General features: G+C 39.7%; 1 protein-coding gene and 1 pseudogene across 1 annotated transcript in view; both read right to left on the bottom strand.

Annotated features, from left to right (window-relative positions):
* emc1 (ER membrane protein complex subunit 1) overlaps positions 1–13763 on the bottom strand; it is a 36389-nt gene that overhangs the window by 21137 nt on the left and 1489 nt on the right. The window contains exons 4-12 of the mRNA XM_069918730.1: positions 12521–12614; positions 11555–11683; positions 10075–10201; positions 9199–9348; positions 7998–8165; positions 6062–6133; positions 4695–4793; positions 4197–4293; positions 2362–2478 (exon numbers count right to left, since the gene is read on the bottom strand). Coding sequence (XP_069774831.1) covers positions 2362–2478; positions 4197–4293; positions 4695–4793; positions 6062–6133; positions 7998–8165; positions 9199–9348; positions 10075–10201; positions 11555–11683; positions 12521–12614 — 1053 coding nt within the window. The remainder of the gene's footprint in view (positions 1–2361; positions 2479–4196; positions 4294–4694; positions 4794–6061; positions 6134–7997; positions 8166–9198; positions 9349–10074; positions 10202–11554; positions 11684–12520; positions 12615–13763) is intronic.
* LOC138755997 (U6 spliceosomal RNA) lies at positions 12408–12478 on the bottom strand (annotated as a pseudogene).

Below are 13763 nucleotides of genomic sequence, written 5' to 3'. Positions count from 1 at the left end.
TAAGCAGGGATAAGGAAACACTTGAAGAGAGTCATCCCAACAGCGAGCAGCATCAACCAGCTCTTCATCCTCAGTCAACCCATTGCAGTTTCATACCACTTTATTCAAACAGCTGTTATGAGCAATCCATGATCAAGACATTCCACTGGCTGAATATTTGCTCTCAAAAGTTTGTGTTACTTCAGAGAACATTTGCTTTCACAATTCTAAACATACATGTTTTTACCTTTTATTTTAATTTTTTTTTGCTGATTATGAGAATTCTAGATACTTAACTTTTACTTATTTAGCATCCCAAGCAATAATCCAAGATTCCAACCTTGCGTATTGACAATCACATACATTGGTAACCAGGATAACTGCAAAAGATTTTCATCTGATAGTTTTGGACAGATTTCTCCCTTTTCTGGACAGTCCAGAAATGATCAGATTTGTTAAGGCTCCTCACACTTTTCACAATAGAATTTTGAATCATGACTCTAAATTCAGTGCCACCTTAATTATAGTGCAAGATTCCTTTATACATATTAAATAATTGTTTTCCTTTGTTTGCTCTCAGGCCACCGCTGATGATGTCAACGCATGGGAGTAAAAGCGCCCATGCGCGGGTGCATTAAGCATCAGTATAATGGTGATGAATCTCAGATGGAAGAGGAGAATGAGAGTTGCTGTGGCAATGAGCCACTGTGAAGGTCAGAGGAGTTTAGCTGGGTGGTGTTTGGGGAGTTGAAGAATGCAATGTTGTGTCTAGCAAGCAATAAAAAGAAAGTCGACTTCATGGTGTGCTGAAAGAAATGAGTGAGTGTATTCTTTATTTGTTTGTAAGCTGTGGAAAACTTAGTGCCTTTACAGATCCTACTGCCTCCTCTGATGCCAACATCTCCTGCACCTTGTAACCTCCATGCTGCACAGCTGCCAATCCATTCCACCAGCAAACCAGAGCAAGAAGCATTTAAGTTACACTCCATGATTCCTGGTTCCAAACCCACAAAGCGATCAAGAAGCTTTTAGCACCTGAGGCCCATCAGTAGCCCTGCTGGTCATTGACACCCTCACGAATTTCAGCACCAATATCCAGTTGGCAGAATTTGGTGAACGTTAGCCTGCAATCTGAGGCTTTTATCTGCCAATTTCCATGCTGGCTGGCTGCAGTGATCTCCTACCCTGGATGACCCTGTCACAGGCTGTTGTTTCATTTTGGGAGAGGGTGGGTGGTGGTGGGGGGGGGGGCGGGGAGGGTCAGATTTTCTCCTGCTCTAGTGTCCCTTGTGCTGATCCTCTGCTTGCCCAGAGGACACAACATCAAAGTTGCTCGATGTGGACACCGCCATCTTAAGCACTGGACTCCATTAATCTGATGTAAAAAAAAACACACTGGCCCATTTAAAGCTACACGAGGTCATCAAGCAGTATACTTCAAATTCATACAAAGCTGCAGGTGAGACAGAAAACATATTGGATACAATGCAACTTTCTATTGCAGCTACACAGCATGTAATAATCCAGTTTCATCTCTGTAAATTTTTACGTTTCACCTAAAGTGTTGCCAGGGTGAGTTGATATCCTGCACAATATACAGGATTCTGACAATCTGTCTGTAAATATTTCTACTTCAACCTGTGTCTGCAGACTTTCCAGTATTACTTTTGTAAATATTTCAGGTACTATTTAGCTTCTGATGGACTACAAGAATCAGAAATCAGAATTCACCAAATACGAACACTCCTTATCTACTCGTTTAATAGTCGAGTTTTTAGGACCAAATTTTCAGGTCAAATTTGGGGGGCAGGGAGATTGACTCTTATACAGATGCTACTTTTGACCATGGAAAGTACCTGCATCGTTCAAGGTATCAGTAGCTCTGGCGGGCAGGCCGCCGGGACAAGGATCCACTGTCAGGGCATTGGGAGATTGAATGAGCAGGCAGCAGAGTCCGAGGAGAGAGTCTGTGGCCGGGGCATCAGTAGCTCTGGCAGGCAAGCGGCTGGGGCAAAGATCCACAGTCAGGCATTGGAAGCTCTGATGGGTGGGCAGTCAGGATGTTGGGAGCTTGGGTGGGCAGGTGGTCAGGGCCAAAAATAGGGGTATGAACTTCTACAAGGATACATGGAAAAACTAAATTTTTTTGTACCCAAAAAAAGGGATGGGGGATGACTTTTACAGGGGATCAACTATTACATGAGTGTATTAGGCACATGTGCACTGTCGTCCTGGAAAAGAGAATCAAAAAGGTCATGGGTTTTACTTGACGGAAAAAACAATTTTAAAAGTTTTTTAAATAAAGTGTAATTACTATCAAGTGTTTCTTACTCTCTCTTCATTATGTTAGTACCAGTTGGGCTGCTGAGCATTCCACCATACCTGCTTTCTTTCCAAATTCACCCTCCAGTTCAGCCTGTGTTCCTGTTAGAGGCAAATCAAACATCTCCATGGTAACAACTTCTGCCAATGCCTCTTCCCGTGTCCAAATAATTCGACCTGTGAAAACAGTGGATACAAACCATCTTGATGAATTCTAAAAATTTCACCAGTGAGCAGGCACTCTCTCCAACCAGCAGGCAGAACCTACTGAAGGATGAAACACAGGCAGTCACATTTCTCACTGTTACAATTTCTTCAGTTGCTTCCGTCCTTTGTCTGAATTTACCATTGTAGTAAAGGGCCCATCAATCATAATCCAAATACACAGACCCAAGTGGAACTCCACCATCATTCCCACCTTTTCTTTATGCGGGAAAACCTACAGTTCTTGGAGCATCATCTTACAAATATTCAGTGTGATCAATAATTTAACTCAAGGGGCCCTAAGATTAAATAAATTCCACAAACATCTCCATATTCCACAACATTTGCTCATCTTGGGTTTGAAACAATCCTGTTACCAAGTTGTAATCAGAATAAACCACTTGCATAGATTAACACACAAGAGAAAGCTGTTCAGATGTGCAATATGTCCTCTCTGAATAGCTGAGATAAGCTATTGTATTTTAGCTGGTACTGGTGACAGGCAGAATTTGTGCAGATTGCAGAATAGAATAGGATGCAATTATGAGACCCCTGTATCCCAATGGATGATAGATGAAGTCAGGGGAACATGACCCAATCCTTACTGAGGGCTGAGTCATGGAGAAGATCAAGAACTTCAAAATCCTGGGTGTTAACATCTCCGAGGATTTGTTCAGGAGCCACCACGTTGCTGCAATCGCAAAGGCGGCCCACCAGCGGCTATAGTTTGTGAGATGCTTGAGGAGGTTCAGTATGTCATTGAAGACTTTCGAAAACTTCTACAGATGTATGGTATAGAGCATTCTGGCAGGTTGTATCACTACCTGCTATGGACGTGCGAACTCTCAGAACAAGTATAAACTCCAGAAGGTTGTTAACACAGTCTGCAACATCACAAGCAACAAACTTCCCTCCATCAAGCACATCTACATGAGGCAGTGTCTTTTAAAAAAAAGCCTCTTTCCTCAAAGACCCCCACCATCCAGGCCATGCCCTCTTCACTCTGCTACCATCAGGAAAAAAGGTACAGGAGTTTAAAGACAAGCACTCAATGGCACAAGGACAGCTTTTTTCCCACTGCCATCAAATTCCTGAATAATCAATGAACCAAATACACTGCGCTTTTTTTTTAACTACAGTAATGTTGTAAGTTGGTTATAATATGAATGTTTGCTCTATGATGGTGCCACAAAACACAATGTCATGACAATAGATTCTGATTCTGTCTCAGAATGAAGAATTTATGACGAATCACCAATAATACAACAACGAGTATCTCTCAACTGTAGTCAATTGAATCCTTTCACTAGCACCTTCTGGTGAAATGCATCTATTTATTCGAACAGCTTCAGCTCAGTAATCAGTAAGCAAATAATTGATTAAAAAATAGCAAAAGACTAAAAACAAAAGAAACCACAAGAAGTGGAGGGTGTGGAATAGGAATCTCAACAATACAGAAAGTTAGACTTTTCCCTGATTCAGATTACATCCCCGACCTGAAATTTTAACGCTGTTTTACTCTCAATAAATGCTACCTGAACTACTGAATATTTTGGCCATTTTATTCTTTTATAATTACAAGACAGCAAGACTATCCTTCACACCAATGAAGAACTTAAGCTTCTAATCAGATTGTATTTGTTGATCCAAAAGACATCCTGCCCCCTTCCTCCTTCAACAACTTCACATACCTGGTTGCTGGATGAAGATTAATGCATGATCAAAGGTCTGTACCAGAGCACGATACCCAACTGAATCATCTTTCTTCAGGAACGCCTGAATGTAGAGCTGATATCAAAAGAGAATCAGGTGAGAAGAACCATGAAGATTCTAACAGAAATGTTCCCGTTATCCTTTTAAACATATGTAACACAATGGATCTCAATAACCCCAGAATGATCCATTATTTGCAGTTTTTGTGTCTTGCTACCTTCACTTCTAAATGCACCAATTAAGTTGGTTCCCAAGGGACAATTGAGGCTATGTGAACCAACTCCAATTATTGCACAAATTTTCCCTTTGCATCTCATCAGAAAAAAATCACCCACTTTGCCAAGAAAAAAAAAGCCCAGGAACCAACATTCTCACCTAAATCTGTCCCCCCTTAGGTCTGCACTGTATCACTCTCTTACCCACCCACCCTGCTCCCAGCAAGCTCCCCAACCTGCAACTAGGCCAGTCATTCCTACCTGTTCTGGCTGCCCACTATTTGCATCCAAGTTAAAGTTCATAGCTGTGTCCAATAATCGCCTGCCATATTCTGCAGAGTACAGATTAATGCTGAAAGCCTGTGAGACAAAAAAAAATTCAATCCAAAAGGGGATGCTTAGGCTTGTCACCATCAGATCTAAAGTGCATCCAAGATCAAACCTATGAAATCAGTTATCACTGATGGTACACTGAGAGGCAAGTAGGGAAAATAAGAGTATTCCCTTGCCGTACTAAAACAGAGAAAATATCTAAAATCAATATTACAAGTAGGACATGAAAACACTATTTTGATCTGAAAACTACTCAATATTAATTGAGGGACAAATATTGGCATGAGCACAAGGACCATATTCCTTGAGGAATACCATTGGAATCTTTTTTAAAAAAAACATAAAACTGCATTTGAAAAATCACCACTAAGAGCAGCATGAGCTCTGTACTGATTTGGGAAGTACATGCACATGCCTTGGGTCTAAATATTGTGGGTTCAAGCCTTATTCCAAGGTGTGCACATTATTTAGTGAAAAATAGTAGCTGCAATTTGTTGATTGGATCCAAACACCAGAAGCAAAAGCACTTTTACAGTTACCCAGTTATGCCATGCTTTGGAAATAATACTTGAATTGGATTGTTGTGGCAGCATCGTTGCAAAAGTTGAAAAAATGCATGTTTGTTAATCAAACAGTATTGAAGGTCTTCATTCAACATGGCAAGTCTTGTGCCTGTGGGCCAAGTTAATGGTGCTTTTAGCACTGTGTCTACCAAATACAGTGCTCATGGGGCACGTACTTTGGTGAGTATGGGACTTGAGCGAGATTAGAACAATGGTGACAGCTTTAAAATAGATGAAACAAAGAAATTCTTCAACATGGATGTAGAAGTCCGATAAGGTGGTGTAGCTGCGTTACGTACAAATTAATGGAAACCACAATTAACTGCATCTACGGAAAGTGGCTGCAGCTCAACAAATGTTGGCTTCACGTTAATGAGCTGGAGTCCAAGATTTCAGTGGGGGCAGCTTTTGCTGCTGGGAAGCTTGGAAAGATGAAGCTATAATAAAAAGAAGCAAAATAACAAAATAACAATCTCATCCAATCAGGATGAGACAAGGAGCACAACTGAAGAGTATATATCCAATTAGAGTCAGAGATGAGAAAACAAAATTGAAGGCTCTTTATCTTAAGGCATACAGCATTCATAACAAGAAACACGAATTAAATAAACATGTACGATCCAAAGTTTTCAACTGACCAAGACAGAGAATTAAATGGATATAATAGAAGAGAACAAATTTCCATTTCCCAACAAATATTTTTTCCAAAATGTAGGCTAAAGAGATCCTCACAGTTTTGTTCTTCGAGGTCATGACAGCTGCCACCATCTTGTCACCGGTTGTAGCAAAGGATACTAGCACAGCCTGCAATAAGGAACACTGTTCATCTTAAAAGAACAGGATTACAAAAATAGGAATAAAATTCCATTTCAAATTAAAAAGTAGGAAACCACACCAGTTTACATAACAAAGCCCAAGGTCATTCATTCCTGACCTCTACTACAGCATTAACTACAAAACTCTCAATGCAATGAAGAATCATCACTGACCCACCATGCCATTACTGTGTAAAAGTAGGAAGAAGTGATTCACCTTCCAGCCTCGAAAAATAGCCTTCAACGTGCTTGTAATGCACAAGTATGATCATGGAATACTCGCCACCTCTTCAAACACATATTCACAAGTACAACGTTATACTGAAATGCCAAGCAACTTGACTGGTTCACTTGTTACCCAAGTTGAAATTCACTTTCCCAGACCCCTCATCACCAGCAGCGTGAATAACGTGTACAATGTTAAACTGTTTTGCAGCATCTCCCTAAAGTCACCTTAATAGTAACAAACACAGGATTCCCCTTGCCCTCACCTACCACCACACCATTCTCCACATCCAACACATTATCCTCTGGAATTTCACATGATCCCACTACTAAACACACATTGCCCTCTCCTCTCCTCCTTCCAGGACTCCCTTGTCCACTCAAGTGTTTCAAGAGAAGCAACACTTCACGCGTATCGACAGGATTGATTTACTGCATCTGGTGCTACCTTTGTGGCCTTCCCTATATTGGAGAGGCTGAGCGCAGACTTGGAGATCACTTCGCTGAGCACCTTAACTCTGTCTGCAGTGACAGGGATCTCCCAGCGGCCCATCATTTCAATTCTACACTCCACTCCTATGCTCACATGTTTGTCCATGGCCTCATGTACTATCCCAAGACCACCCATAAATTGAAGGAAAAACCCTTGATTTTCTGTCTGGGTGGCATTAACATTGATTTCTTTGGTTTCTGCTAACTCAGTCTCCATTCTTCCTCCCTTCGCTTTGTCTTCTTCTGCTAGCTCTCTACCCACTTTCCTCTCTATTCCCAGAACCATCCCACCTCTCACTGTTTGCTGCTGTACCCTTCCTCCCTTATCCACCCATCACCTCCTGACTGTGGGACTGTGCTCCTCCCCCTGTCTTCCCCCCAATCATTTTGTTTGGGCGCCTGCTGACATTTTTCATACCTTGATGAAAGGCTAAAGTTTGAAACATTGGTTTCATATCTTGACCTTTGCTAAACTACACTATTTGACCTGCTGAGTTTATCCCAGCATGGTGTTTTTACTTCAACCACGTGTCTGCCAACTTTCATGTTGTACCTTTAACAGCACCAAGAGCACAAGTATGACAATACCACCTCCCAACTGTGCATTATCAGATTTAAATGGATTAGTGCTCCTAATTGAATGGATCCCAGAACCCTTTCCCAACTAGTAATACTGAAAGCAACATCACTGCGTTTAAAATGATTTGAATAGAATCACAACAAGCAATAAATACTTTATCAATACCAATGCTCATATATAATCAAACTAAAATTCATATAATGTTCATACTATTGAATTTTAACCTGCAAAATCCTCAAATAAATATCTTTTAAGTTCCTTGGAAGGCAATCCAGTTGCAATATTTAGCCTTCAAGTGACTCAGCAAGGATAAATTCTTCTCTCTGGTGTTCATACAGGGAAAGCTAAACGATTAAGATGAAAACAATCTACAATGCAATGTCCAAAATAATAATCATTTATTCTCCAAGTAAATAGTTAATGACTAAAGGACACAGATTTCAACCAGTAATCATCTCAGAATAACTGCCACTCCACGCATTTCATAGTCTCATACTATATCTGTAGCAGAATTTATTTACCTGCGGTATTGCACCTGTCGTTTGATCACTCTCACCTGTGTAAAGTCACGTAGCAGGCTGACTGTACCATCAAGCAACTGCAATAATGCGTAATGTGTATCTGACAATTGAAGGAAGAATTGAGAAGATGATGTCACGAGTGGTGATGACTGCATTGTTAAAATCATTCCCTCAAACTCTTCAGCTAGTTCCAGCTCGATAGACTAGAAGCAAAATAAGCAAAGATGAAATTCAGAGTAAAACTCAGTTATCTCTTTTCAGACAATTTTTAAAATTTATTTATCTTGACCAATTTACCCAGCAACAATTTACATCTTTGGTAGAAAAGATATACAGGCAATCCCTGGGTTACAACCATTTAGGAAATGGAAATTCGCTCTTGCAGGATTCACAAAACTCTACCCAGAGATTTGAGATGAAGCATAGAAATTGGTTTTCACAATATTTACACAAAAAATAATGAGCACAATTTTCACCCAGTCTCATTTTTTTTTTAAACATGTGCAGATGATGTTTGCATTTTGAAAAATAGCAATACTGATCATTTTCAAGGCATGTGACCCTTCCGTAAATGAGGCATGCCTGTAATAAACCATCACAGGTAAACTTAATGCAATTAACCAGCATGAATGCAGGCAAACAGACAAAAAATTAAATAGCATTTAAACAAGATAGTGCAAATTAAACATGTGATTGGATAATTGTTCTCACCTGTAACCTGTTGTGGAGGAAATTAACATGTAATATTCAACAGAAGAGGAAAGATATAGGGTCCAATCATTATCGAGATAATAACATACGAGCATATTGTCAGAAAGTGGGATCATGTTTTTAAACAAGATGCAAAAAAATATAATAATTCACATCACTGGCAAGGAAGTGAATTTCCATCCTTGTCCAAATGTGAAAAGATGTAGGCTCTCATTATTCAAATGTAAATCAGATGGTCACTGATAATCAACTTGAGGAGACAATGGATACAAGGTAGACTCATCCTCAACAAGAGGACAAGTCTGCCCTACATCACCATGAATCACATCACATTTCCAAGCAACATCCACAGAATACCAAAAACAATTATGAATAAGGATGTAAATTAACTCCGTAGGATTATAAGTACAAAAAAATACAATTCTTGCTGTGTGCAAGGGAGCTAGAATAGAATGAGGGGATTTCTGAGCGTTTATTAATGTACTTTACACCCTCATCTAAACATTGAGGGAACAGAGTCCTCACCTGCAAAACAACCTGCACAGGCTCTTGCTCAGATTCCAAAGGCAATATCCAGAGGCATCGATATTCAGAGTCGATGCATATCAAATTCCCAGCTCCAATAACTCCACAAAGATTACGCAAACGTCGGATCCAAGGAGTTGACACAGTCACCTGAAAAGACAAATGGAAATCTATCAGAATATATATATTGGCTGTGTTTTCTTTTAATATTAAAAAAGTCAATCATCTCCAACTTAATATTCCAAAATTGAAAGTTAACTAACGTACCAACTACAATTACTCTACCTGCACCCTCAACATCAGTTAAATCCTATCCAAGGATTCATATAAAAAATGGTGAACAAGTTTAATCAGATCAGATTATCGGCTGAAGCCATTATGGACTCAGCAGTTGGATCAGACAATTGTCTTAGAAGGGACATTACAAGGAATTCTACAAATGATCCAATAATTATTAAATATTCTTTATATTTGTGCAATCAGTGTGCCGAGAAGGAAGGAATAAAATAGGATTCAAGCTCAAAATTTGATTACAATGGGTGGAAATACTGCAGGAATGCTGGAAGAATGCTCATTTGGGGAAAAAAATGGCAAGTGTTTTCTCCTGCAGAGTTAATACAATCAAGGAGGAAAAATGAACTGAGAAAATGGAAAAATACACATTTATAATTAAATGTAATGTTTTAGCAATCACCTACCTGTAATTACAGTTCTTTCATGGAGCCTTGCTAGTACTACAGAAAGCATCATTAGTATTCCCCCCCAACTTGTTCTATGCCTCCCCTCTACACCCTCTCAGAACTTTACCAATTTTCATTTCAATGCAAATTATCACATTGTACTCTCCTGACCTCCCATTTCCAAACCTGCTCACACCTGTTTGATGATCTTTCCATCATTAATGTCATACTGAATTATGACAAGTCGAGAGCCAGCAACCATTCCCACCACGTACATCGTATCACCTCCTCCCGAGTAAAGCAGCTCATAATGGATATTATCACTGAGGGGGAAAACAGAGATAGTTGGTAAACTTACACAAAAGGAGCAAGATGTCCTACCATCCTTAACTACACAATCAAATGGATGAAGTGATCCTTCCATCTTTAACCAAATTTTAATGCAAGTTGTCCTGTCATCACACACATACACATGACAATTCCTTATTTCTCACAAGAGGTCTTGGATTATATATTGCAGCCCTCATGTGGAGAGTTATATTCCCAAAGTGAACAATTTACACATTCCTCGTACGAGTACGAGTGGCTATTCTTTACCAAGGAGCTGAGATTCAAGAGCTAACAAACCAAACAGAAAGATTGGAACAGAAACATTGAAATAAAACCAGATTTGAAGTGTAGGCTCTGTGAGACATGCCACTGCAGAGATCTTCAATTACACTATTGGAGGTTTCACCTTTCATCCACCTGTGGATGTTTCCAAAAATATTCAATGACATATTGAATCTCTTTAAACATCTTACAAAGTATAGCTGTTGGTCAGCCTTCTTCGTGATTGCATCAACATGGAGGCTCCAGGACAGATCCTCAGAGATGATGACACCACAGAATTTGAAGCTCTATCCCTCTCCACTGCCTATTCCTCGATGAGGACAGGTTCATGTTCTCCTGATTTCTCAGATGAGAAAAAAAATTGAATGGGGGGGGGGAATTATGCCTTTTATCTTTAATGTTCTCTCACATTGTTGCTTGCAAGACCTTTCAGCTGTGTCCTAAATTACAATAGTGAATACACATCATGTATACCTCAGTGGGAATCACTGAAATGTCCTCAGAAGGACTGCAAGTCTTCCTTTTCAAAAAAAAAACCAGGATACACGTCAATTATTGGGAATTGCATTTGAATATGTCAGTCACAACTTCCCCCCCCCCCCCAACAATAAGCAAGAGTATCCCATGCCTGCTTACATCAAATGGACAATCTGTTAAAGAGCATCTGAGGTGCTCCAATAGAAAGACAAATGCAGCTGCAACAAACACACTTTGCAAAGTGATTAAAAGCTGAAAAACTCTGGAAGAGGAGACTAACTCACGGTTTACAAAAAAATCACTGAATTTATAGTTTCTAATCTCTAGTTTCTGGAATATTCAAATATATTCCTTAATATTCTCTCGGGATTCATCAATTAGTCTCATACCACTCTACTAAATAAGGAGCTTCTTATCAGCTCCCAAGCTGATAACAGAAATGCAGCCTAAAAAACAGCCGACCCCCTTTTCCCTTTCAATCACCAATTTAAAACTTCAAGTTAGCATTTTAAACTTGCATTTTTAATATATTCTAAAATTTGCTTTCTCAAATCAGCAAGCCACAATTTCACATGCAATCCCTGTACCTTTCTGGTAATGCCTCAGTCCATTTTTGATACCCATTTGAGAGATAATGAAGAGAAACCGATGCTTTCTTCACAATGCCAATGAATCTGACTCCTTCAGAAGTGCCAATGAGGGAACCAGTCTGAAAACTGAAACATCTTATTTTAAAATTAGACAAGTTGCCTTACCAGCAAAATAATCATTTATTTTTATACATCAATTCAATGTCAGAAAAAAAGTGTATACTGGGAAAAATCAATAGCGAGGATACCACAACAGTTGGTTAACCCCTCTATTAAGACAATTTTTTTTATTTTCCTTGGTTTTCATCCCTCAACTGCAGAGCATACCAAGTCAGTTCATGTGAGTATCTGCAGGTACGAGTTGGCAGACTATTTTCAAAGGGCATCATTGCCAAACCCATTCTACTGTTCACCCAATTTTACAAAAAAAACTTGAAAACTTAATATTCGTCCCTTTAGAGATTACACTATTGCTTTCCAAAAATACACCACACATTAAATTACCACAATCACAAGGTGGAAATATCTCTGCAAAAAAAAAAGAAACAATTGTTCTCAAGAATGCATGTGAATATCTCCCAAAATTCCATTCTATCGTCATTTTAAAAATTTTTTAATCAAGACATTAAGCACAGTAACAATCCCTTTCACCACCAGGAGCCCATGCTACCCAATTACACCCAACTGACCTACAACCCCGATAAGTTTTTGAATGGAGTAAACTGCAGCACCCAGAGGAAACCCACACAGACATAGGGAGAACGTACAAACTCCTTACAGACAGCATGGAATTCAAACTCTTGTCCAGGTCGCTGGCACTGCTACAGCAATGTGCTAACTACGCCATCCTAAAAATATGGAACACTTCACAAATTTGCGTGTCATCCTTGCAAAGGGGCCATGCTAATCACCTCTGTGCTGCTGAGGAGAGGTATTAAAGCTATGGAAAAATGATGTTTTCACCTGCCAATCTCGAGCAGGAATTCCCAGTTCAAACCACCAATGTTTGAATCCCATGAGCGCAGTATTCGCCCTCCTCCTGATACAGTTACTGCATCTGTGGAAGGAAGTGATAAATCACTCAGAATCCTGCAAAATCTTTCTCCAAATTTTAAAGAAATACTTCATCATAAACTGGTTTAAAAAATCAATCTGTTGTTACCCAAAATTAATGTTCTACTTATATTTCTGAATTTACACCCACCAACACATTTTCCACGATCTAGAGATCAATAGATATGCATGTTATGAAGGACTGACTAGATGTTAATATCCCTTTTGCTGCCTGGATTCTGCAGAGTAGCCAAGTGAGTGATGCCATCTTCTGGGTTATCAAGAGGGCACCCTCCTTCCTCAGTATTTGCTGATAGACCTTCAACACCTCTGGAAGGTTCAGCAGTGAATCCTGGGCTCACCCCCCAGATGCCATTCACTCACTTGGGATGCCAGATGGAATTCTTTCTCCTCATCCAGAGCCATTGACTACCCTTTTTAGCAGCTCTGGAGAGATCTTTGTACGAACTAATCCCACAAGATTGAAATTCAGTACTCTGTGAATGTCAAGATTGCATTCCACTAAAATTAGATTCCATAGTGCAAGGATGGCAAAACTTGCTTCATGCAAGAGCCACATGCGATAAATTTCAGATGTTTGAGAGAAGCAATACATGAAAAAATATTACAAACATGCTTTTACTCTTACATTTACATTGTTACAAAAAATGTATACAAATATTAAGAAATGCAAGCAATAATGTATATAGTTTTTAAACTGCTAATTATTAGCTTCAATAATGAAATAGTACACAAAATGTCAAATTTTGTGGACCAATCTTTAGGTTAAAGTTTGGGGGGGTTGCGGGGGTTTCCTATTACATGCATACAACTTTTGATTACGGTAAGCACCTGCATCATTCAGGACGTCAGGAGCTCATATGGGTGGACAGGACCAGGTGGTAAGTCTACATTTGAGGCATCAGGAGCTTGGATAGACGGGCTGCCAGGATCAGGTGGTAAGTCCGTATACAGGGCATTGGGAGTTCAGATGGGTGGGGCCAAAAATGAGGGTTGGGGTCGACTTCTACGCAGCTTATGCACAGTATTCATACCAAATACTTTCAATCACCAACCATGCCCACTAAAACTACCTGTCTCAGCCAACATATTTCTACGAAGCACATGTGGCTCATGAGCCATGTTGTGGCCC

Source organism: Narcine bancroftii, chromosome 2 (assembly GCF_036971445.1).
Source record: "Narcine bancroftii isolate sNarBan1 chromosome 2, sNarBan1.hap1, whole genome shotgun sequence".
NCBI classification, from domain to species: Eukaryota; Metazoa; Chordata; class Chondrichthyes; order Torpediniformes; family Narcinidae; genus Narcine; species Narcine bancroftii.
This window is presented reverse-complemented; position numbering and strand designations above follow the sequence as displayed.